Genomic DNA, 26,427 nt, shown 5'->3' with positions numbered 1-26,427 from the left:
TTCAAGGCCACGGGGCCAGACGGAATACCAGGACGTGTACTCAGAACATGCGCTGACTAGCTGGCAAGTGTCTTCACTGACATTTTCAACGTATCCCTGACCTGGTCTGTAATACCAACTTGTTTCAAGCAGACCACCATAGTCCCCATGCCCAAGAATGCCAAGGTTACCTACCATAGCACTCATATCTATAGCCATGAAATGCTTTGAAAGGCTGGTCATGGCTCATATAAACACCATCATTTTATTTTTTTGTCATTTAGCAGATGCTCTTATCCAGAGCGACTTACAGTTAGTGAGTGCATACATTTTTCATACATCATCCCAGACTTACGGTTAGTGAGTGCATACATTTTTCATACATCATCCCAGACACCCTGGATCCACTCCAAATCTCTATTGCACTCCACACTGCCCCCACCCACATGGACAAAAGGAATACCTACACTACCGTAAGCAGAGTTGCAAAGAAAAAGCCATATCTCAGACTGGCCAATAAAAAGAAAAGATTAAGATAGGCAGTCTGAGATATGGCTTTTTCTTTGCAACTCTGCCTAGAAGGTCAGCATCCTGGAGTCGCCTCTTCACTGTTGTTGTTGAGACTGGTGTTTTGCGGGTACTATTTAATGAAGCTGCCAGTTGAGGACCTGTGAGACACCTGTTTCTCAAACTAGACACTCTAATGTATTTGTCCTCTTGCTCAGTTGTGCACCGGGGCCTCCCACTCCTCTTTCTATTCTGGTTAGAGCCAGTTTGCGCTTTTCTGTGAAGGGAGTAGTACACAGCGTTGTACGAGATCTTCCGTTTCTTGGCAATTTCTCGCATGGAATAGCCTTCATTTCTCAGAACAAGAATAGACTGACGAGTTTCAGAAGAAAGTTATTTGTTTCTGGCCATTTTGAGCCTGTAATCGAACCCACAATTGCTGATGCTCCAGATACTCAACTAGTCTCAAGAAGGCCAGTTTTATTGCTTCTTTAATCAGCACAACCGTTTTCAGCTGTGCTAACATAATTGCAAAAGGGTTTTCTAATGATCAATTAGCCTTTTAAAATGATAAACTTGGATTAGCAAACACAACGTGCCATTGGAACACAGGACTGATGGTTGCTGATAATGGGCCTCTGTACGCCTATGTAGATATTCCATTAAAAATCAGCCATTTCCAGCTACAATAGCCATTTACAACATTACCAATGTCAACACTGTATTTCTGATCAATTTGATGTTATATTAACTTTTGAACGGTAGTGTATGTAAGAATGCTGTTCATTGACTACAGCTCAGCATTCAACAACATAGTCCCCTCCAAGCTCATCACCAAGCTCAGGACCCTGGGACTGAACACCTTCCTCTGCAACTGGATCCTTCACTTCCTGACGGGACGCCCCCAGGCGGTGAGGGTAGGCAACAACACATCCACCACGCTGACCATCAACACGGGGGCCCCTCAGGGGTCTGTGCTTAGTCCGCTCCTGTACTCCCTGTTCACCCACGACTGTGTGGCCGCGCAAGACTCCAACACCATTATCAAGTTTGCTGACGACACTACGGTGGTAGGACTGATCACCGACAATGATGAGGCAGCCTATAGGGATGAGGTTAGAGACCTGCGTGGAATACATCCTTTCACACTCACCACACACGCTGCTGCTGTCTATTATCTATCTTGTTGCGTAATTACCCCTACCTATATCTACATAGTTACCTCAATTACCTCGTACCCCTGTACATTTACATTTACATTTTTGTCATTTAGCAGACGCTCTTATCCAGAGCGACTTACAGTTAGTGAATACATATTTTTTTATACTGGCCCCCCGTGGGAAATGAACCCACAACCCTGGCGTTGCAAACGCCACGCTCTATCAACTGAGCTACATCCCTGCCGGCCATTCCCTCCCCTACCCTGGACGACGCTGGGCCAATTGTGCGCCGCCCATGAGTCTCCCGGTCGCGGCCGGCTGCGACAGAGCCTGGATTCGAACCAGGATCTCTAGTGGCACAGTTAGCACTGCGATGCAGTGCCTTAGACCACTGCGCCACTCAGGAGTGTACATCAACTCGGTACTGGTATTTCCTATATATAGCCATGTTATTTTTTACTCATTATTCTTATTCGTTATTCACTGTGTATTTATTCCTCGTGTCACTATTTCTTTTTTTTATTAAAAAAAAAAAATCTTTATCTTTATCTTGTTGGAAAAGGACCCGTAAGTAAGCATTTCTTTGTTAGTCTACACCTGTTGTTTACAAAGCATGTGACAAATATCATTTTATTTTAGATGCATATAGTATGTGTTCCCCTTATGTTCAGAGGGGTGTGGAGGTCCAGAAACAGTGAGAAAAAAATCAGTGTCAGACAAATTTACGGTTTATTCAACATCAAGTGTAAATTACAGTGTAATATCACACATAACAAGATTACACAAAATCTGTATGGAATATTTCTTGAGAACTGCTACATCTAACAATAACTCTCTAAGCAGAAAGTGTTAAGTTAGGTACCTATGATATGCATAAATGTGTATTATGTGATATGATGTTATAATACTGTAGTCCTCTGTAACTACATCTATGAAATTAGAGATTGCCCAAATATATTATTCTATACAAGTTAGTCGTCTTTACAGATTAGTTATTGTGTTGGAATCCTAAAAGCTACAATATTGAAACACAGTTTTTATTTTTGTCTAAGAAGAGATTACCTTCATTGCTCCCTAATAGGAAAACAAAATTGAAATATATCATGTTAAGGGGTAAAGTTCATCTGTTGTTGTTTCATTGTGAGCCAGCCTTGGCCCTGTTCGCACATAACGATCCATCATTCATAACAGTCCTGCTTCCAAGTATTTGGCTTTGCTCTTGTTCTCCTCCGCGTTTGGATCACGGCAAGTGCATTCATCCTGATCACAGTCGGCCCCAAACGGAATGACCTGTCAATCAGTCAAGTAACCAGGGGATTAGAAACAAAACAAATCTCAAGAGACAATAAAATCACAACCAGGGGTAATTTCCCCAACTTAACCAATACATACACAAGGTAATAGCATACGTTTAACAATGCAATAAACTTCAAACTATGCCCATAAGAAGCCAGTTGTTTGTCCTACCTATCCAATAGTTTGCATAGTATTATATGTGTGAGCTCTACACGTTTCATTTCTTCATAATTTCAAAGAGAAACAAATGTCTCCAGAGAGATAAATGAAGGGAGTGATGTCAAATGGTTCACCATGGACTCAACGGTGAGAAACCTTGAGTATCGGGGGAGGGAATGCACCACAGAGGTGAACGGATGAACACATGTTAAGAATCAACAACAGGGTTGCCAGGTCTTGTCTAGGAAGCAAGCCATCACCACAGGTTGCAAAATAAACTCAGATGCCCTGCAAAGCAGTCTGTTGCAAGAAATGTAAACATGAGAGGCTAGCTAAATGCCAAGGCTTGCCTAGCATTGATTTCACTGATGTTTAATGGAGGTAATAGTTTTATTGAAGACTTAGCAACTGTTCCAGAAGGTTAAGAAGAGAAACACAGATCAGAGACTGCTCTCTCCCATTAAATGTGTGTTTGTTTGGCAACAAAGTGTTTCCTAAGCCCTATGTTGGTTCATTGATGGAGGCAGTGGTGAGCCAAATTATATAGTGCACTATGTAGGGAATAGGGTGTCATTTGGGACTAAACTATACTCTGCTGCTTTTGCTTTGTTCTAACAACCTCTGGACAACACGGGCTGGATGTTTTTCCTGCTTGCGTCAAACAAAAGCCAAATCTTGGACTGTTTTGTATGTACTTCTGAGTAGTTGCTAACCAGTGTTTATCATGACTTCTCAAAACTGCTTTGAAAATGGAATAAAATGTGTTTTAGATAACTAATTAATTGAATGAATGAATTGCACTGTACAAAAATGTAGAGCACATCGAGGCTCATTACACGTCTATGCTTCAACTGGAAGTGAGTGGACTGAGTTGACTTCCTAGTCTACTGTCCAAGTCTTCTGCTGCCAGCTTGGACCTTGGTCCCAAAACCAGACTCTACAAATCAAAGTGGCCAATCGGAGAAGTGCCTTGGAGACCAGAGGCGTTTCCATGGGCTGCATAAACACCAGTGCTCCACAGTTCCGCTGGATCCACAGTGGCAGGATGCTGTCGCTCACGGTTTATTTCACTTTCTCAGAGCCTGATAGTTTAACTGGTGTTTTACAGTTGCAGAAGACCACGGACACCTGGCCTTCCCCTCATAAAAGACTATGTAGCTGCTGATGTATTTATGACAGGCACTCCATTGCTGAGCTTACTTACAGTTTTTGCCCATTGCTTACACACTAAAACCGAATGCTTAGACCAAAGCCTCAATACCTAAACTTCTTGTAGCATACCTTAAACACAGTGTAACCATAGCTTAAACACAATGTCAACTTTGCACTTTGTTTGCAATTCTGTAACACACTTATTGCGAAACACTACACACGTTTTCTTACATTAGACACTTTGTTCAAAAATGAAATCACCTGTTATCATTGGGAAAACACTCTGTTCAAAATGCAAAACTCATCTGGCAATTGTATGCACTTACATACACACCTGAAAACACTTGCACAGAAAACAGAACACCAATCAGTCTGAGCCTTAGCACTACAAATAGGCCTCAGGTAAGCAATTTTTAGAACTTTGCAAGCATGGAGGCAATAAGAGTCAGAGTAAGAGGAGGACAAAGAGAGAGAGGAGTCGGATGTGGAAGAGGACGTGGAAGAGGACGAGGACCAGTGCGGAGACGTATATCAGATGACATCAGGGCTACTCTGGTGGACCATGTGATAAATCATGGCCTGTCCATGAGGGAGGCTGGGCAAAGAGTCCACCCTAACCTCAGTCGCTATACAGTAGCATCGATAATAAGGACATTCCGACTGGAGAACAGGTATATCTTCAAGTTTCTACTCCAGACTGTACCTACTGTATGTGTCACATGATTCTGTATCATATTACAGTATTACTGTACTAACTATACTATACAAAAATGGGTAGTGCTGTGAAGTACTGTATATGTAAAGGAATACCATTGTGATGTTGCAGTACTGTGTACAGTTTGAAAGTACAGTATGTGAAAAATAACCTAACCAATGACATCTTGTGGTGGCATTTTCTACATAATGGTTGGACGACCTCCTCAAGGTGGAAGGGAACGGCTCTTCACTCAACAACAAGAGCTTGCCATCATTGAAATGGTGCGAGAAAATAATGCAATCTGACTTCGTGAGTTGCAACAACGCATAATTGCAAATGGAAATGAATTCAACAATATCAACAGGGTCAGCATTTCTACACTAAGTCGCATCATACAGAAACATAACTTCAGAATGAAGCAGCTGTACAGGGTGTCATTTGAGAGGAACAGTGTCAGGGTCAAGGATCTGCGCCATGATTATGTGCAGGTATGTGTCACTTTACTTTACATACTATATATTGTGATGTGGGAATGAGGGTTTATGCTGCCACCTGCCCTGCCTGTAGCTTGTAGTTTTTGTCAATACTCACCCAACCCAGCCCCTGCTTGTGTGAAAATATAGACATTGTAGTTACTGTATGTGTTTTCAGTAACACTATTCAATATTTTCTGTTACAGACAGTTCTGGAGTTTGATGCCGTCGAACTGCCGCATGAGTTCATCTACGTGGATGAGGCAGGATTCAATCTGGCCAAAACCAGGCGTCGGGGCCGTAACGTAGTTGGACAAAGGGCTGTTGTAAATGTCCCTGGGCAGCGTGGGGGAAATATCACCTTGTGTGCTGCAATTAGTGTCCAAGGATCATGCCACTCTAGGTCCCTACAATACAGGAAAGGTCATTGCATTTCTAGATGCACTACATGCAGTTGTGCAGGACAGATTACAGCAGCCCAGGTTTGTTGTCATCTGGGATAATGTTAGTTTCCACCGGGCTGCTCTGGTCCGAGATTGGTTCAACAACCATAATCATTTCACAGTTTTATACCTGCCCCCTTACAGCCCCTTTCTAAATGCAATCGAGGAATTCTTTTCAGCGTGGCGGTGGAAAGTATATGATCGGCAACCACATGCCCGCATGACTCTTCTGCAAGCAATGGAAGAGGCATGTGGAGACATTGAGGTGGGATCAATCCAAGGGTGGATTCCGCACACAAGGCGATATTTTCCCCGATGCCTAGCCCGCGAGGACATCGCCTGTGATGTTGACGAGGTCTTGTGGCCAGATCCGAACAGAAGGCGTGATCCATAAGCCCCCCCGCCCCCCACCACACACACTCACACACACACAAAACAAGTATATGTTTTTTCCCCCAATAGCAATTTATCCAGTAATTGTCTTGTTTTTTTACTTTTGTTTTGTTGCTAAATTTGATGTTAAGAATTTCTGTAAGAATGTTTGTTTTTTTGTAAAAACTTTTTGTAAATATTGTTTGATTACTGCAGAAATTCTACTTTTGAGTTTTACAGAAGACAATGACAATAAAATGACAATAAAAATAGAAACACAAAGACTGCCGTGTTTTATATAAAGCCCATCAGTGTGTTGCTAGTGATATGAAAGAGTAATTCAAATGTTGCTTGTGTGTATGTTTTTTTTGCAAGAATTTCATTTTTAGAAAGGAGTGTTAAGTTTTGATTGCAGTGTTTCATTTTGGCATATATGTGAGTTGTTAATCTCCAAGTGCTATGTCTGATTGGCTTGTGTGTTGAGTTTTGACATAATGAGCCAAATTCTGCAAAAAGTGTGTAAGCAATAGGCAAAAACTGTATTCAAGGGGGAACCGGGGCTAGCCGTGCTACCGCCATGAGCTATGGACATTAGAGAGACTAATGACCTCCAGTTAGCGGGCTGCAGCAGACTCCCAGGAATGAATAGGGACCATGATTATACAGTAAGCAAAATAGCAGGTATGTGGGAGGAAAACATCCCCACCGCAGTAGACTGACTCTCACATGGAAGTGAGAGTCCCTGCCCATCTTCCAAAAACATCTGAAACCCTACCTCTTCAAACAGTATCTTAAAAAATCCTCCTCCTCACCTCGACCCCAACCCCCCCCCCCCACAACAAAAAAAATACCAGCACTTGCGCTTGACCCCCCTCCTCTTCTAGCTCTGATTACTGATAGCTACGATATTAAGGAAAAATGTACTTTCTATGCCTGTGATATGTGGTTGTCCCACCTAGCTATCTTAAGATGAATGCACTAATTGTAAGTTGCTCTGGATAAGAGCATCTGCTAAATTACTAAAATGTAAATGTAAAATGAAGTACAAGAAAAAGCAGGTTTATTTAGGGAAGGGTATGGGGGGACGATGAAAATAGGTTAATTTACCTTTCTGGTTGAGATGGTGGATGGACAGCAGTCCCCTCCATCATACTCGCAGTAGGCCCGGTTGTTGATGGTGTCACACCAACCATCTCCCCCAAAGGGCTGGGAAAAAAGGAACTCTTATTAAAGGTAGCATCCAAAATATGACATCATCAAAAACAATGAGGCAACTTCCTACTTGCAGGCGTCAACATCAACAGAATTCAACCACACCCACATTGGGAAGTGCCAATAGTGGATACCATTGCCTTTTCATGTAATTCATTAACACCTAGTAAAGAGCTGATCCCTTACCTCTCAGAGCTGTGATTCAATATTTTTTTGCCTGTGAGACAGGAATAGGGTACTGCGTTTAACAATTCTTGCTGTACTTTGGGGAGTTCTGTCTAACTCGGCTATGGCACGCAATTGACAAATGTATGTTACATAAAAATCTTAAATGCGTCATAATGAAAGCCTTTAACGTTTTTTAACTTAACCTTAAAGTTGCTATGCCAAAAATAAGAAAATAAGAGGTGACTGCCAAAGATACTTCTGGCTTTCCCCGGGCCGATGGAGTCATTTCAAACACTCCAGGTTGTACCTGAATCCACATCACAGTAGAATGGCAGCTGCTGGGGAGATTTCTGCAGAGTTTCTCCCCTGCTCAAAGCTAGCCCCCACTCCAAAATCATTTTCCTTGCCTTTCAAAGCTGCCAAAGCTACTTTGGGCGGTAATTAAAACAGACTCGTTGGCAAAATTTGTAACAACTTCTAAACATGTGAAAGTAGTATATTTTTGCTTCTGGTTGTAATGTATCTTTAACATGACCCTTTAACATTGGTTAAATAAGTAAAATCAGTTAGACTATTTAAATCTTAAAAGTCCTTTAATGATCTAACATCACTAACTTGACCCCTTTTGGTATAAATCAAGACAATAACAAATACTGTAACATCAACAGTATGAACACCCATGCTTTCTGTAAAATAAATTCAAAGCAGACACACTTGCTTGACTCGTCCAAATGCCCATTTCTATCAACATTTCCCCACACCTTTCTTATCACCCAAATGTTCTCAATAACGTAAGAAAGAGGCATGACTTTTCCACTTGTGAGTGATTGTTTTTTATTTGATAAAGCTGCCATTAATGGAATTTAAAAGGTGATAAGGGGTCGTAGATCAGACTGATGGATCGGACTTCCACAGAGTGCTCCAGGAATCTGGGAAATAAGGCAGAGAGAGACCTCCCCACTTCTAAGGGCCCTGTGTAAACTGTCAGTAAATTTAATAGTACCCCCTCTTAGAACATACTTGGAACTCTGATGTCTGCTGGATTACGGTGTCAGTTTAATGTACCAAGTTTAAAGGTGTGTCATGACTTGCCCTCATGGTCTGAGGATCAAAGATGCTGGCTAGGCAAAGGTTTGAATACCCCCTTTCCTGGGGGCCAGTTTTATGACCGGTCGTAAATTCTTTGCAGAAACTTTATTTTCCGTGCCATGCAGTATTGGGTGAGGGAATTTCCCTGTGAGACAAAGGAAGTCTTCCCGCCAAGACTCCAACATCCAAAAGTGGATAATGAAACAATATTCCTACTTAAAAGAATGTGAGAAATGGTTGGTGGGGACTTAAAGAACAATCATGTCAAATTCGTTACTATGTTGTGATGTCATTAAAGACGGTGGAACAACAGAACTGTATCTCTGGGGGTGTACACTTTCCATTTATGAGGTTTGCATCTAATTGTTGTATAAAACAAATGATTAAGTATAATAATACTTTTGTGAAGATAACAATGTGATTTTAGCATTCTAGATGAGATGATTGTTTTCCATATTGATTTGTTCTCAGTCAGTGGCCACGCCCAGATGAGTACAAACATGATGGATCGCCCATTTTACCCTGAGTGCATAAAAAGCCTTGTGACGAAATTCACCTCAGACCAGGAAGCCCACGGCTTAAAATGGTTGATACTCTACAAGACCAGCAGACGTGAAGGTAATTGGTTGCACCAGATTTATTTATGGTCTTGGGTCAATTGATAAGTCATTGTTTCAATATAGCCTTGAAATGCATGGACAGAGTCCAGGAGCCAAGCTATGTGGTCCTCTGTAGTAATCAATAACCTGTGTTGTATTGTGTTATTATTTAGTTAGTTAGTAAATAAATAATTAAGCCAATTTGTGTATTGCTGATTCATCAATGAGGTTAGGGTTATTGCAGGTTCAAGGATTATGCGACGTTCAGAATGAGACTGATAAGAGGTAATTATTTGATAAGTGACTGTTATCGATATATAACATACAGTTGAAGTCGGAAGTTTACATACACCTTAGCCGAATACATTTAAACTCAGTTCTTCACAATTCCTGACATTTAATCTTAGTAAAAATTCCCTGTCTTCGGTCAGTTAGGATCACCACTTTATTTTAAGAATGTGAAATGTCAGAATAATAGTAGAGAGAATGATTTATTTCAGCTTTTATTTATTTCATCACATTCCCTGTGGGTCAGAAGTTTACATACACTCAATTAGTATTTGGTAGCATTGCCTTTAAATTGTTTAACTTGGGTCAAACATTTCAGGTAGCCTTCCACAAGCTTCCCACAATAAATTGGGTGAATTTTGGCCCATTCCTCCTGACAGAGCTGGTGTAACTGAGTCAGGTTTGTAGGCCAGGTTTGTACTCTCACACGCTTTTTCAGTTCTACCCACAAATGTTCTATAGGCTTGAGGTCAGGGCTTTGTGATGGCCACTCCAATACCTTGACTTTGTTGTCCTTAAGCTTTTTTGCCACAACTTTGGAAGTATGCTTGGGGTCATTGTCCATTTGGAAGACACATTTGGCGACCAAGCTTTAACTTCCTGACTGATGTCTTGAGATGTTGCTTCAATATATCCACATATTTTTCCTTCCTCATGATGCCATCTATTTTGTGAAGTGCACCAGAACCTCCTGCAGCAAAACACCCCCACAGCATGATGCTGCCACCCCATGCTTCACGGTTGGGATGGTGTTCTTCGGCTTGTAAGCCTACCCCTTTTTCCTCCAAACATAACATTTTACATTTTCATACTGCCCCCCCCCCCCCGTGGGAAACGAACCCACAACCCTGGCGTTGCAAGAGCCATGCTCTACCAACTGAGCTACAGGGAATGGTCATTATGGCCAAACAGTTCTATTTTTGTTTCATCAGACCAGAGGACATTTCTCCAAAAAGTATGATCTTTGTCCCCATGTGCATTTGCAAACGTAGTCTGGCTTTTTTATGATGGTTTTGGAGCAGTGGCTTCTTCCTTGCTGAGCGGCCTTTCAGGTTATGTCGATATAGGACACATTTTACTGTGGATATAGATACTTTTGTACCTGTTTCCTCCAGCATCTTCACAAGGTCCTTTGCTGTTGTTCTGGGATTGATTTGCACTTTTCGCACCAAAGTACGTTAACCTCTAGGAGACAGAATGCGTCTCCTTCCTGAACGGTATGATGGCTGCGTGGTCCCATGGTGTTTATACTTGCGTACTATTGTTTGTACAGATGAAAGTGGTACCTTCAGTCGTTTGGAAATTGCTCCCAAGGATGAACCAGACTCAGATTTTGTTCTGAGGTCTTGGCTCATCTCTTTAGATTTTCCCATGATGTCAATCAAAGAGGCACTGAGTTTGAAGGTATGCCTTGAAATACATCCACAGGTACACCTCCAATTGACTCAAATGATGTCAATTAGCCTATCAGAAGCTTCTAAAGCCATGACATCATTTTCTAGAATTTTCCAAACTGTTTAAAGGCACAGTCAACTTAGTGTATGTAATCTTCTGACCCACTGAAATTGTGATACAGTGAATTATAAGTAAAATAATCTGTCTGTAAACAATTGTTGGAAAAATTACTTGTGTCATGCACAAAGTAGATGTCCTAACCGACTTGCCAAAACTATACTTTGTTAACAAGACATTTGTGGAGTGGTTGAAAAACGAGTTTTAGTGACTCCAACCTAAGTCTATGTAAACTTCCGACTTCAACTGTATATATCTTCTAAGAGTTTAATTCGGGAGATGGTAACTCGTTAAACAACTTCTTCCGTGGTGCCCCAAATTCCTAATGAGTTAATTGTTACATGATTAATTTAATCGAGTGACAATTAATCATAGTTAGGGGATTCGATAAATAACAGTCATACATTAAAGTAAGTCACGTCACGACAGGTGTTAATGGTGCCGTGTCTGCACGAGCAGACTTTGGAGGGGAGGCCGACTTTTCTCCAAAACCATGGTGTTTTCTCTTTTGAAAAATCCATTGTTTTAGTATGCTGTAATTCCTACAGTAGACTAGTTGCTTGCTGAGCTATTTGAGTTACAGCAGCGAATAAATATATCAACTGTCAGATAGACAACCTGGCTGTTTACTCATTTTCCTGGCTTCTGTCGAAAGGGGGTTATTTTGGGATTCTATTCCACACAACTGTTTCCATTCACACAAAAATATTTTGAAGAAACAGAAATTAACACAATGCAATTGTTTCCAGGATGACTCAGTACGTTTGACAATACCAGAACAAATGTGGACTAAGTTCATCATTAGCAACACCAAGGGTGGAGATACCCCACGAAAACAGTCTTTCAACTTAAAAGCCACACATGGTTATAGATTAAACCTAAACATCCTGTTAGAGTGAAGGAAGGGGTTACACTCGGAGAGAGAGCCGACTGGCCAAGTTTAATGCTAAGTGAAAGAAACAACAAACAAAAAAATTCCATAGCACAAACCGTTCATGTTTTGGGAAGGGAAAGGAAAGGGGATACCTAGTAAGTTGCACAACTGAATGCATTCAACCGAAATGTGTCTTCGGCATTTAACCCAACCCCTCTGAATCAGAGAGGTGCGGGGGGCTGCCTTAATCGACGTCCGATGGCGCCCGGGGAGCAGTTGTTGTTCGGGGTTAACTGCCTTGCTCAAGGGCACACATTATCACTTCCTGATTGGGACTTCCTCAGAGCTCGCTCACTAATTCTGTTCTCTTCTAAATTCATTCTCAAATGTAAAGTCATGTTTAGCGGTTCAAAACAAACCCGAAAAATGTAAATGTATGTCTGGCAAATGTAAAACTTCAAGTTACAGTAACCTCTCAAGGTATTGTAAAATTAGACTATTTAAAGAAACACTATGGAACTTTGCCGACTTCTAAATATGTTTTAACCTCCTGCTTTGTGCTGGATATGTGAATGTGTAGTTCATACATGCATAATCTATGAGCAGAATTACTATCTTTCCTCAATTAGCCACGAAATCCCTAGTTTGAAAGCGACTGTTTTTCTTGAAGCTGTGCTGTGCCATTTTCCCTACATTTCCCCCCACGTGGGCCAGCCCTATAGCAATTTGAGTTCAACCAATGGGCAATAACGCAACAATAACGGCTTTAAACTGAATAAGTGATTAACGCACCAGGATAGCAGGTCATTTAACACTTAAAAAAATATATTGATAAGATATTTGGCTACAGAAGTGTCATTTCTTACCAATCTCTATAGCTTCCGTCCAAAATGACGTCAACGTATACTGGACGAGTTTCTATACATTTTGCCATTGCTTATGATGTGTTCATATGCTATATGCTATCTGACGTGTTTTGGCTGGTGCCCCCCAACCAAAACATTTGTATTTGTTTATTTTAAAGAAATGTTACATTACAGGACGAATTGATCTGTTCTGAATATTGGGGGGCACATGTCCCCCTATCCCTGGTGGCATTTTTACCTATGATAGAACACTCACCTCACATGACTGGATACATTGGATGAGTTCGGGGTCAGGATGCCACCTCATCATTCCTGTGCAGACGATGTCCTGTAATGTAGCATTAATTGAGATGCTGTAATTAGTCATCCGTATCTATATCAACATCAAGCTCTATAGATCTAAACCAATTTAAGTTAAACTAGGCTTACAGGAGATAGTATGTCTGTACACTGGACATTCTTTTTGTTGATACAAAATGTCAATGACTACACTTGATAAAGATCTCTAACTTTACATCCAGCTCTATCTTTACACTATTGCTCCGACCAATCCAAAAACATTTAGTCAACAAGCCCATATTTGGTGTTATGAAGTGATCCAGCCAAAATGGCACTGTCATCTCGAGTTCTCATAATGGTCTTTGGCATTTTCTTTCTACCTTAATTTGAACGACAGTGTACTAATCATATTGATTGACTGACAAAGACTGTAGGAGTAACAGGATACTCCTTTGTGTCCCAAAAGTTGTCTGGTTAAGGGATACAGTCATGATTCCCATGTAGATTCAAGCAAACATAATGCCTTGGATCACGATGACGTGCCAATAATACAGCTCAAGTTATCAAAATCAGTGCCAAACTATTTGGCCCTAAGGCAGTTAGGTCTGCTGGCTCAGTGAAGGGCCACCCAATAGAGCAGGGGTACTCAACTCTTACCCTACGAGGTCTGGAGCCTGCTGGTTTTCTGTTCTACCTGATAATGAATTGCACACACCTGGTGTCCCAGGTCTAAATCAGTCCCTGATTTGAGGGGATCAATGAAAAAATGCAGCAGAACAGCTTCGAGGTCCAGAGTTCAGTTTGAGGGCAATAGAGGGTCAAATGATAGGGCTGTTTACACAAGCGTTCATGTCGAAGCGATCCTTTGAGATGATATTGGGCAGGTTGCCCTTCTTAAGAAAACAACAGTACATTTCACTCTGACATATCATTGAAATTCCTTGACATTCCACCGTGATGATTGCGTGTTCCACAGATTCTTGATGAAAGGCGCCTATTTATAATAGTAAGCTCTGATGTCACATATAACTTTTTTTGGTCCATCCGATTCTTTATACCATCATAATTTGCCATATGTATGTAAATCTTGCAGAAATCACAATAAACATTTGATCATTACAGAGTTCACAGTGAGGCTAACAGTGTCCTAACTTAGCAGGAAAGAAGCAGGAAGCTTGCACTTGGTTGTTTATATTGAATAATATTAATACATTCAGTAAAATAAGCTGCAAATTGAGCTTTTTTGCAGGAAAAGCTCAATATGAAGGAGAGACAACCATATGTTTTAGTCCATTATTCATCCAAATGAATCATTTCAGCAAGCCAAAGACCTGTTTGTGAAGCTCTAAGGTTACACAAAGGGGATATCAGCCAATGCAAATAACATTCAGTAAATAAAAAAGCGTCACAACGTTTGCGTCAGTCAAACACCTTACCTGAACCCTGCCTGGCTGCATCCAGTGCTTGACGCTGTCTGCTGTGGTGCCATTGTCTAAAACCACTGGGTCATGCAAGGCCGCACTGCATGTTGGGTAACAAACTGCACCTGCAGTGATACAAAGTAAGCTTTCCTTCTACCCTGATTTGCATCTGTTGAATTTATTCATGTGCAAATAAAAAAAGTTGAGACTAGTCATCTGTGGTTCAACAGCTTGGCAGTTCGGCTTGCAAAGTGTTTTACCACCTGCTACCTGCTATGGCTCTGTTTAATTTTCCAATGCCTTCTGGGATACTACACAACGCAATACAATTCACAATATCTAAACAATTAAGAATACTTATGTCTGGGGCAAAATATATATATATATATATTTTAAAGTATAGTATTACATAATCATGAGATGTTAAAACACGTTCTGTTACATCGTAGAAACTTTCAGACCAAACAAATACCAACAGAAGGATGCAATGCATTATGTCTTTAAAATAATACTGACAGTCTATGGATTACTACAGTACAAAACACTGCAGTACATTACTACACTAAAGTACTACTGTAAGTGTAATGAGGAGTGTCCTCAAGCTGGAGAAGTTGAGAGGAGACTTACCAACATTGAAGCCCTCGTCACAGGCAAACTGAACCTGATTGACATCATGCAGAGGTGGGCAGGCTCCAGCTAACCTTGTACACATGGTGAACTCCTCTGTCCACCTACCATCTTTAGTACAGCGAATCGTGTGCTGTCAGGAGAGATAAAAACTGAATGAATAAGATAGTCCTTTATTAATGGAATGGGATGATGTTTAAGCTCAGACAGTGGACCTATATCGCATCTTTAGTTTAATGTAAAGAGAGCTAAAGCCTTACGTTTTCCGAGGCGTGGGGACACTGGAGGGTACAGAGGCTGTTGTAGTGCCTGCCATTGGTGCAGGTGTACATACCCTCAAAGACAGCAAGCAGAGATGGACAGGGAACGGGTTCACAGCCCCCCTCCTCCCACTGTCCCCCCTCTACACACTCCACCTTCAGAAACCTCCTGGGGACGCAACACACACACAACACACATGCAGACACACATACGCACGCACGCACGCACACACACACACACAATTGTGTTGTTTCAAATTTAATTTAAAACATGTCAAAGGTAATAATAAACAAGATCATTTAAACTCATTTTTATAGTGCTTTTGGATTTTAGCACATTGCATTAATAATAACTCATTAGAGGTGCTTAAGACGTTCACACATCTTAAAAGTGAGTTGAAAAACTCATAAAGAAGTCCAGGTGCAAATATTCTGTTATCATATTAGTTTGTACATGCAGTTGGTCCTGTAGAACATGTTGAGCAGTCTTAGAAGGTCCAGCTAGATTCAAGAACATTGTCTTTGACAGACAATATTGCCCAATAGTCAAGGGATAATGCTGATACCAACAAAGGGAGGAAATAAATTCGCACCAGCCGCTTACTAATGGGAAACCATGTCATTAGAAACACGTGAATTACATCGATAATGAGGCGAAGTTACCCAATTAATTCAACTGAAAAACAGTAATGAGGAAAGTAACCATTGGTATGGAATTTATTGGAGGTTTATGTTGCTATGCTTAGAAACCGTACACAGGTACGCAAGGTTGATGGATCTAAAAATACATTTAAATCTACGAATTGGGCTATTTAAACTCAGGAGCCGTGGGGGAAATATGTGATGCATTCATTGTTCCTTGTTACATAAAATAGCAGCTATTAACACGGTTCTATAACACATTTATGGAGCAAAAGAAAAGTGATACATAACACATTACTCACTTTCTTGACTTTGTGTTTAGGCTGCCCGTAACATAGTAACCTGGGTTACATTTGTAACGGCATACGGTACCCACATCATGTCCTGTACCACCGCACTGGGGCACTAGGAGCTTGGCATTGGGTACTGTAGGAGGTTCTGGGCACTCTATCTTACAGTAGGCTTCAGGGAAGGACCATAGACCATCACCTAGGCACACCAACCTATCACTGTCCCCTGCAAGACAAATAAAGGCACACAATCAATTCAAACCTCACACAGAATTGTATATAATACAATTGTAATGATGAGTAGAGGTTTGTTATTAACACTCTTAATGAATCTGACATCTGGAATCAGTCCCTTTGTTCAATTGCTAAGAGAGAAGGTGAGTTTGGGGACTATTAGTGATTTCAATATAATCAAATGTACCGTATGTGTCCATACCTGCCGGTGCGTAAAGCTCAATTATCTAATGCCCCCACACAAGGTTATGTTGGTATGTATATGCCATCATAATACTCTAAAAGTTGTGTTCATTTTATTGGTCTATAAAATGTAATGAATCTTTGACATGGTTTAAAGTTTTATAAGGTCTTTAAGCTTTGCTCTAGTGTTGCAATCATTATCAAAATCCAATACAGATGTGGGATCTTAATTTGACCACCCTGTTGCAGGAGAACATTCTGGCAGTGTAGGAAATGTAAAACTTGTAGTGTATTTGAGGATGGGCCAGCATCCCTGTGAGAGGGGGGTGGGGGGCAACTCAATATTAGGAAGGTGTTCCTAATATTGAGCCACCCCCTGTAGCTCAGTTGGTAGAGCATGGCGCTTGCAACGCCAGGGTTGTGGGTTCGATTCCCACGGGGGGCCAGTATGCACTCACTAACTCTAAGTCGCTCTAGATAAGAGCGTCTGCTAAATGACTAAAATGTAGATGTAATGTTATGTTTGGTATACTCTGTTGGGATTTGCCATCTATCTAAGCTTCGGAAGAGAAAGCGTTATGTTGTCAATAACAACTTTGGGTAGCGATCGTGTGAGTGAGTGACCTCGGAGTAAAACCCTGTAGTAGAACCTAGAAGCCAGGAGTAAAAGACCTGGAGTAGAACCTAGAAGCCAGGAGTAAAACCCTGTAGTAGAAGCTAGAAGCCAGGAGTAAAAGACCTGGAGTAGAACCTAGAAGCCAGGAGTAAAACCCTGTAGTAGAAGCTAGAAGCCAGGGCCCTGAGGTAAATGAAATGGCAGGCGAGCTCTAAGCCAGCATGTTCTTGCCAGCATGAGCCCCAGTCGGCCCTGCTGGCGACTCCAGAGTTAGAAACCCTCTCTTGTTTGCCTTATTTCCTATCCCCACCTGTCAGCAACCAGCTATGGCTGCATGCTACTTTCCTATTTACACAAAGCCTAGGGCCTCCGTCCACTGGACGCCAGCCAAGACCAACTGCCAAGCTGTTCAGCTCAGTCCCAGGGCCGGCTGAACAGCCTCGCCTCACAACAACCTCTAATAGGTTAGAGCAGAGCAACACAGACACACTCCTACGCCATGATGCCACATCAGGCTAGACTCCAAGCCCCTCTGTGTACCCAACCAACATGAGGTAATACACTCGTAGAAAAAAGGGTTCCAAAAGGGTTCTTCAGCTGTACCCATAGGAGAACCGTTTTTGGTTCCAGGTAGAACCCTTTTTGGTTTCAGGTACAACCCTTTTGGGTTCCATGTAGAACCCTCTGTGAAAAGAGCTCTACATGGAACCCAAAAGGGTTTAACCTGGAATCAAAAAGGGTTCTTCAAAGGGTTCTCCTATGGGGAAAGCCGAAGAACCCATTAAGGTTCTAGATAGCACCTTTCTTTCTAAGAGTATAGACTGAGATCCCTCAGGTAAAAACTAAAACAGCAATGACAGCCTCATGGTCAAGTTAATTTCTCTGAGAAAATGTTAGAATGTGCCATTCATGTTGTGTAAATGAGTGAATGAATATCAACTTTCCACTTCATGAAAATGATAAATGGACCTATAATCTTCTAAACCTATAAACTGTTATGAATACAAAGCAATGCATGTAAATTTGTATCATTAAATCTGTACTGTTGACCATACATACCCTGAAGCATGGCGGGGGAATTGCAGGTAAAAGAGCACTGCTTGCGAAATGTTGTTCCCCAAGGGCAGCTGAAGACAGCGAAGTAGACGTGAGACTGGTCAGGGGGCCCACAGTCGATTGGCTGACAGCTCACAACACGGTCCCATGCTCCATTTACACACTGAAGCGTTGTTTCTCGCTTTCAATGGAAGATGAATAAATTACCATTACACAGTCATGATGGGCTATGGAATACTACTACAGTAATACAAATATACTGTATACTACTGCTGCTACTTGTAATAGTTCCTCTACGATCTATATCTCGACAGTCATTTGAGGCTAGTACTGTTTCATGTTACTTTCAAATGCTCTCAAATTGATGTGTAGGGGGATAAAGTGTAGGGGGCTTATAATATATACTTTATATATGATTTCTATAATGCACAGTTTCTTAAAAATATAATGATTTCTGGAAGTTCTAGGGTTGTGTTTACCTGATGGGGTAAGACCATAGTCTAATCCTAGAGTTGTGCTTACCTGATGGGGTAAAACCCTAGTCTAATCCTAGTGTTGTGCTTACCTAATGGGGTAAGACCCTAGTCTAATCCTAGAGTTGTGTTTACCTGATGGGGTAAGACCCTAGTCTAATCCTAGTGTTGTGCTTACCTGATGGGGTAAGACCCTAGTCTAATCCTAGTGTTGTGCTTACCTGATGGGGTAAGACCCTAGTCTAATCCTAGTGTTGTGCTTACCTGATGGAGTAAAACCCTAGTCTAATCCTAGTGTTGTGCTTACCTAATGAGGTAAGACACTAGTCTAATCCTAGTGTTGTGCTTACCTGATGGGGTAAGACCCTAGTCTAATCCTAGTGTTGTGCTTACCTAATGGGGTAAGACCCTAGTTTAATCCTAGTGTTGTGCTTACCTGATGGGGTAAGACCCTAGTCTAATCCTAGTGTTGTGCTTACCTGAAAGGGTGGATTGCCCTTGCCACTGAGAACAGCGAGGGTGAAACCTCGATGACAGTGGACAGTGCAGTGAGTGGTCTCAGTCCTCTCTGTCCCGGGGCTGCAGGTGATAGAGGCATGCTCCAACTGAGGACGACTGCATGTGTCCATCTGGCAGGGCCGCCGTGAACAGCTGGGCCACCACGATCACACACACACAGAGGGAGAGAAGAAACACAGAGGGAAAAGTATGAGCTGAGTAATGTTGATTATTTGAATCCTCAACAGACATGGTATCACATAGAACACTCAGTGTGCGTGTACACGATTATTACTCAACCCTGCACCTTAGAAGCTGATGCCCTATATTCAGTGCATTCGGAAAGTATTTAGACCTCTTGACATTCGCCCCAGTCTGAGGTCCTGAGCACTCTGGAGCAGGTTTTCATCAAGGATCTCTCTGTAGTTTACTCCGTTCATCTTTCCCTCGATCCTGACTAGTCTCCCAGTCCTTGCCGCTGAAAAACATCCCCACAGCATGAGGCTGCCACCACCATGCTTCACCGTAGGGATGGTGCCAGGTTTCCTCCAGATGTGACGCTTGGCATTCAGGCCAAAGAGTTCAATCTTGGTTTCATCAGACCAGAGAATCTTGTTTCTCATGGTCTGAGTCCTTTAGGTGCCTTTTGGCAAACTCCAAGTGGGCTGTCATGTGCCTTTTACTGAGGAGTGGCTTCCGTCTGGCCACTCTACCATGAAGGCCTGATTGGTGGAGTGCTGCAGAGATAGTTGTCCTTCTGGAAGTTTCTCCGATCTCCACAGAGGAACTCTAGAGCTCTGTCAGAGTGACCATCGGGTTCTTGGTCACCTCCCTGACAAAGGCCCTTCTCCCCCGATTGCTCAGTTTGGCCGGACGGCCAGCTCTAGGAAGAGTCTTGGTGGTTCCAAACTTCTTCCATTTAAGAATGATGGAGACCACTGTGTTCTTGGGGACCTTCAATGCTGCAGAAATTCCTTTCCAAATCATGTCCAATCAATTAAATGTAGCCCAGGTGGACTCCAATGAAGTTGCAGAAACATCTCAAGGATGATCAATGGAAACATGATGCATCTGAGCTAAATTTCGAATCTCATAGCAAAGGGTCTGAATAATTATGTAAATCAGATATTTCTGTTTTTAATTTTGAATAAATTTGCAAAAATGTCTAAAAACTTGTTTTCACTTTGTCATTATGGGGTATTATGTGTAGATTGATGAGGAAAAAAATATTTAATCAATTTTAGAATAAGGCTGTAACGTAACAAAATGTGGAAAAAGTAAAGGTGTCTGAATACTTTCCGAATGCACTGTAAATAGACATGGAATCACTGGTCACTTTAATAATGGAACACTAGTCACTTTAATAATGTTTACATACTGCTTTACTCATCTCATATGTATATACTGTATTCTATTCTACTGTATTTTAGTCAATGCCACTCCGACATTTCGCGTCCTAATATCTATATAATTCTTAATGGAATTAAGAATTATATAAATATTAGGACGAGCAATGTTTACTTTTAGATTTGTGTGTATTGTTGTGAAATGTTAGATAGTCTGCACTGTTGGAGCTAGGAACACAAGCATTTCGCTACACCCGCAATAACATCTGCTAAGAAATGTGTATGTGACCAATAATATTTTAGTTGCTTTGATTTGATGTGTTGCGTATGTGTGTGTGCGTGTGTGTGCTATTTTATGTGTTGGTATATGGGTGTGTATGCCTGACTAACAGTGTGTGTGTACACATACAGTGAGGGAAAAAAGTATTTGATCCCCTGCTGATTTTGTACGTTTGCCCACTGACAAAGAAATTATCAGTCTATAATTTTAATGGTAGGTTCATTTGAACAGTGAGAGACAACAATAACAACAACAAAATCCAGAAAAACGTATGTCAAACAATTTATAAATTGATTTGCATTTTAATGAGGGAAATAAGTATTTTACCCCCTCTGATTTCTGGCTCCCAGGTGTCTTTTATACAGGTAACGAGCTGAGATTAGGAGCACACTCTTAAAGGGAGTGCTCCTAATCTCAGTTTGTTACCTGTATAAAAGACACCTGTCCACAGAAGCAATCAATCAATCAGATTCCAAACTCTCCACCATGGCCAAGAGCAAAGAGCTCTCCAAGGATGTCAGGGACAAGATTGTAGACCTACACAAGGCTGGAATGGGCTACAAGACCATCGCCAAGCAGCTTGGTGAGAAGGTGACAACAGTTGGTGTGATTATTCGCAAATGGAAGAAACACAAAATAACTGTCAATCTCCCTCGGCCTGGGGCTCCATGCAAGATCTCACCTCGTGGAGTTGCAATGATCATGAGAACGGTGAGGAATCAGCCCAGAACTACATGGGAGGATCTTGGCATTGAAAATGGGTCGCGGATGGATATTCCAGCATGACAATGACCCAAAACACACGGCCAAGGCAACAAAGGAGTGGCTCAAGAAGAAGCACATTAAGGTCCTGGAGAGGCCTAGCCAGTCTCCAGACCTTAATCCCATAGAAAATATGTGGAGGGAGCTGAAGGTTCGAGTTGCCAAACCTCAGCCTCGAAACCTTAATGACTTGGAGAAGATCTGCAAAGAGGAGTGGGACAAAATCCCTCCTGAGATGTGTGCAAACCTGGTGGCCAACTACAAGAAACATCTGACCTCTGTGATTACCAACAAGGGTTTTGCCACCAAGTACTAAGTCATGTTTTGCAGAGGGGTCAAATACTTATTTCCCTCATTAAAATGCTAATCAATTTATAACATTTTTGACATGCGTTTTTCTGGATTTTTTTGTTGTTATTCTGTCTCCTACTGTTCAAATAAACCTACCATTAAAATTATAGACTGATCATTTGTTTGTCAGTGGGAAAACGTACAAAATCAGCAGGGGATCAAATACTTTTTTCCCTCACTGTATGTGCCTGTACATGTACACTACCGTTCAAAGGTTTGGGGCCACTTAGAAATGTTCTTGTTTTCGAAAGAAAAGCAATTTTTTTGTCCATTAAAATAACATCAAATTGATCAGAAATACAGTGTAGACATTGTTAATATTGTAAAAGGCTATTGTAGCTGGAAACGGCTGATTTTTTTATGGAATATCTACATAGGTGTACAGAGGCCCATTATCAGCAACCATCAGTCCTGTGTTCCAATGGCACGTTGTGTTTGCTAATCCAAGTTTATCATTTTAAAAGGCTAATTGATCATTAGAAAACCCTTTTGCAGTTATGTTAGCACAGCTGAAAACTGTTGTGCTGATTAAAGAAGCAATAAAACTGGCCTTCTTGAGACTAGTTGAGTATCTGGAGCATCAGCAATTGTGGGTTCGATTACAGGCTCAAAATGGCCAGAAACAAATAACTTTCTTCTGAAACTCATCAGCCTATTCTTGTTCTGAGAAATGAAGGCTATTCCATGCAAAAAATTGCCAAGAAACTGAAGATCTCGTACAATGCTGTGTACTACTCCATTCACAGAACAGCGCAAACTGGCTCTAACCAGAATAGAAAGAGGAGAGGGAGGCCCCGGTGCACAACTGAGAAAGAGGACAACTACATTAGAGTGTCTAGTTTGAGAAACAGATGCCTCACAGGTCCTTATCTGGCAGCTTCATTAAATAGTACCCGAAAAACACCAGTCTCAACGTCAACAGTGAAGAGGCGACTCTGGGATGCTGACCTTCTAGGCAGAGTTGCAAAGAAAAAGCCATATCTCAGACTGGCCCATAAAAAGAAAAGATTAAGATGGGCAAAAGAACACAGACACTGGAGAGAGGAAGATTGGAAAAAAGTATTATGGACAGACGAATCGAAGTTTGAAGTGTTCGGATCACAAAGAAGAACATTTGTGAGACGCAGACCAAATGAAAAGATGCTGGAGGAGTGCTTGATGCCATCTGTCAAGCATGGTGGAGGCAATGTGATGGTCTGGGGGTGCTTTGGTGGTGGTAAAGTGGAAGATTTGTACAGGGTAAAAGGGATCTTGAAGAATGAAGGCTATCACTCCATTTTGCAACGCCATGCCATACCCTGTGGACGGCGTTTGATTGGAGCCAATTTCCTCCTACAACAGGACAATGACCCAAAGCACAGCTCCAAACTATGCAATAACTATTTAGGGAAGAAGCAGTCGCCTTGTATTCTGTCTATAATGGAGTGGCCAGCACAGTCACCGGATCTCAACCCTATTGAGCTGTTGTGGGAGCAGCTTGACCGTATGGTACGTAAGAAGTGCCCATCAAGCCAATCCAACTTGTGGGAGGTGCTTCAGGAAGCATGGGGTGAAATCTCTTCAGATTACCTCAACAAATTGACAACTAGAATGCCTAAGGTCTGCGAGGCTGTAATTGCTGCAAATGGATGATTCTTTGATGAAAGCAAAGTTTAAAGGACACAATCATCAAATCATTATTTCTAACCTTGTCAATTACTTAATTTCCTATTCATTTTGCTATATTTCCTATTCAAACTCAATTCATGTATGTTTTCATGGAAAACAAGGACATTTCTAAGTGACCCCAAACTTTTGAACGGTAGTGTACGTATGTGCATGCATGCATGTGCATGTATGTATGTGTGTGTGTGTGCATGTGGAAGCCCTATGAGACCCCACCCTCAGCGCACCCAGTAAGGGCAAAGGCGCTGAAGTGACACGACGTGCGCAGAGCGACTCCCGTCACGGCAACGAAGGGCGAGGAGAAGTTGAGGATGACAGCGGTGGTCAGGAAGAAGGGTTGACTCAGGTTGTGTGTCACGTTCACCACCAGGGGATTCTGCTGGCACGACAGCTCAAAGGAACCTGAGGACAGACAGGCCCTTTTTCAATGAATCTTTCCTCGATTCCTCATCTTCTTCTCAAAATATATTGGACAAGAATGTCAACTACAGTTGAGAAGGAGACGAGGAGATGGGATGCGAGGAATTGCGGAGAGAGAAATTGAGATTTTTGTATTTTGTATTTATTAGGGATCCCCATTAGCTGCTGCCAAGGCAGCAGCTACTCCTCCTGGGGTCCAAACATATTAAAGTACTTATAAAGTACATATAAAACAAAATATAAAACAATACATCATATAACATTATTACACCACTACATATATACAATACAACATGTTTAATACCACCATAGAACAATATCACAATGTGTGCGTATGCATGTGTCTGTACCTTTGTGTGTGTCTCTTCACAGTCCCATTTGTTCCATAAGGTGTATTTTTACCTGTTTTTTAAAATCTGATTCTAATGCTTGCATCAGTTACCTGAGGTGGAATAAAGTTCCATGTAGTCATGGCTCTATAAAGTACTGTGCGCCTCCCATAGTCTGTTCTGGACTGTGAAGAGACCTCTGGTGGTATGTCTTGTGGGGTATGCATGGGTGTCTGAGCTGTGTGCTAGTATTTTAAACAGACAGCTCTGTACATTCAGCTTGTCAACACCTCTTACAAAAACAAGTAGTGATGAAGTCAATCTCTCTTCCACTTTGAGCCATGAGAGATTGACATGCATGTCATTAATGTTAGCTCTCCGTGTACTTTTTTAGGGCCAGCCGTGCTACCCTGTTCTGAGCCAACTGCAATTTTCCCAAGTCCCTCTTTGTGGCACCTGACCACACTACTGAACAGTAGTGTAGGTGCGACAAAACTAGGGCCTGTAGGACCTGCCTTGTTGATTGTGTTGTTAAGAAGGCAGAGCAGCGCTTTATTATGGACAGACTTCTCCCCATCTTAGCTTAGCTGCTGTTGTATCAATATGTTTTGACCATGACAGTTTACAATCCAGGGTTACTCCAAGCAGTTTAGTCACCTCAACTTGCTCAATTTCCACATTATTCATTACGAGATGTAGTTTTAGGGTTTAGTGAATGATTTGTCCCAAATACAATGCTTTTAGTTTGGGAAATATTTAGGACTAACTTATTCCTTGCTACCCATTCCGAAACTAACTGCAGTTCTTTGTTAGGTGTTGCAGTTATTTCAGTTGCTGTAGTAGCTGACATGTATAGTGTTGAGTCATCCGCATACATAGACACACTGGCCAGTGGCATGTTGTTAGTAAAGATGGAAAAAAGTAAGGGGCCTAAACAGCTACCATGGGGAATTCCTGATTCTACCTGGATTATGTTTGAGAGGCTTCCATTAAAGAACACCCTCTGTAACTCTTTATCCACATTATAGCAGGGGGTGTAAAGCCATAACACATATGTTTTTCCAGCAGCAGACTCTGATCGGTAATGTCAAAAGCTGCACTGAAGTCTAAAATGACAGCCCCTACAATCATTTTATCATCAATTTCTCTCAGCCAATCATCAGTCATTTGTGTAAGTGCTGTGCTTGTTGAGTGTCCTTCCCTATAAGCATGCTGAAAGTCTGTTGTCTGTTTACTGTGAAATATCATTGTATCTGGTCAAACACAATTTTTTCCAGAAGTTTACTAAGTTTTGTAACAGACTGATTGGTTAGCTATTTGAGCCAGTAAAGGGGGCTTTACTATTCTTAGGTAGCGGAATGACTTTAGCTTCCCTCCAGACCTGAGGGCACACACTTTCTAGTAGGCTTAAATTGAAGATGTGGCAAATAGGAGTGGCAATATCGTCTGCTATTATCCACAGTAATTTTCCATCCAGATTGTCAGACCCCGGTGGCTTGTCATTGTTGATAGACAACAACCATTTTTTCACCTCTTCCAAACTGACTTTACGGAATTCAAAGTACAATGCTTGTCTTCATAATTTGGTCAGATATACTTGGATGTGTAGTGTCAGCGTTTGTTGCTGGCATGTCATACTTAAGTTTGCTTATCTTGCCATTTAAAGTAGTTGGCAATATCAGTGGGTTTTGTGATGAGTGAGCAATCTGATTCAATGAATGATGGAGCCGAGTTTGCCTTTTTCCACAAAATTTCATTTAATGTGCTCCAAAGCTTTTTACTATCATTCTTTGTATCATTTATTTTTATTTCATAGTATAGTTTATTTTTCTTTAGTTTAGTCACATGA

General features: G+C 41.5%; 1 protein-coding gene across 1 annotated transcript in view; it reads right to left on the bottom strand.

The window, feature by feature from the left end:
* Positions 1-2,353: 2,353 nt before the first annotated feature.
* Positions 2,354-26,427, bottom strand: part of LOC311146749 (pappalysin-2-like) — a gene marked incomplete at its 5' end in the record, with an annotated part of 83,220 nt that continues 59,146 nt past the window's right edge. Inside the window, 10 exons of the mRNA XM_084183313.1 lie at positions 2,354-2,936; positions 7,346-7,444; positions 13,103-13,174; positions 14,562-14,671; positions 15,174-15,306; positions 15,434-15,602; positions 16,378-16,591; positions 18,458-18,635; positions 19,407-19,578; positions 24,057-24,231. Of these exons, the coding sequence (XP_084039439.1) occupies positions 2,829-2,936; positions 7,346-7,444; positions 13,103-13,174; positions 14,562-14,671; positions 15,174-15,306; positions 15,434-15,602; positions 16,378-16,591; positions 18,458-18,635; positions 19,407-19,578; positions 24,057-24,231 (1,430 nt within the window). The 3' untranslated portion in view covers positions 2,354-2,828. The remainder of the gene's footprint in view (positions 2,937-7,345; positions 7,445-13,102; positions 13,175-14,561; positions 14,672-15,173; positions 15,307-15,433; positions 15,603-16,377; positions 16,592-18,457; positions 18,636-19,406; positions 19,579-24,056; positions 24,232-26,427) is intronic.

Source organism: Coregonus lavaretus (assembly GCF_964263955.1).
Source record: "Coregonus lavaretus genome assembly, chromosome: 19".
Classification (NCBI taxonomy): Eukaryota; Metazoa; Chordata; class Actinopteri; order Salmoniformes; family Salmonidae; genus Coregonus; species Coregonus lavaretus.
Note: the sequence above shows the minus strand (reverse complement) of the source record. Positions and strands in the feature narration are given on the sequence as shown.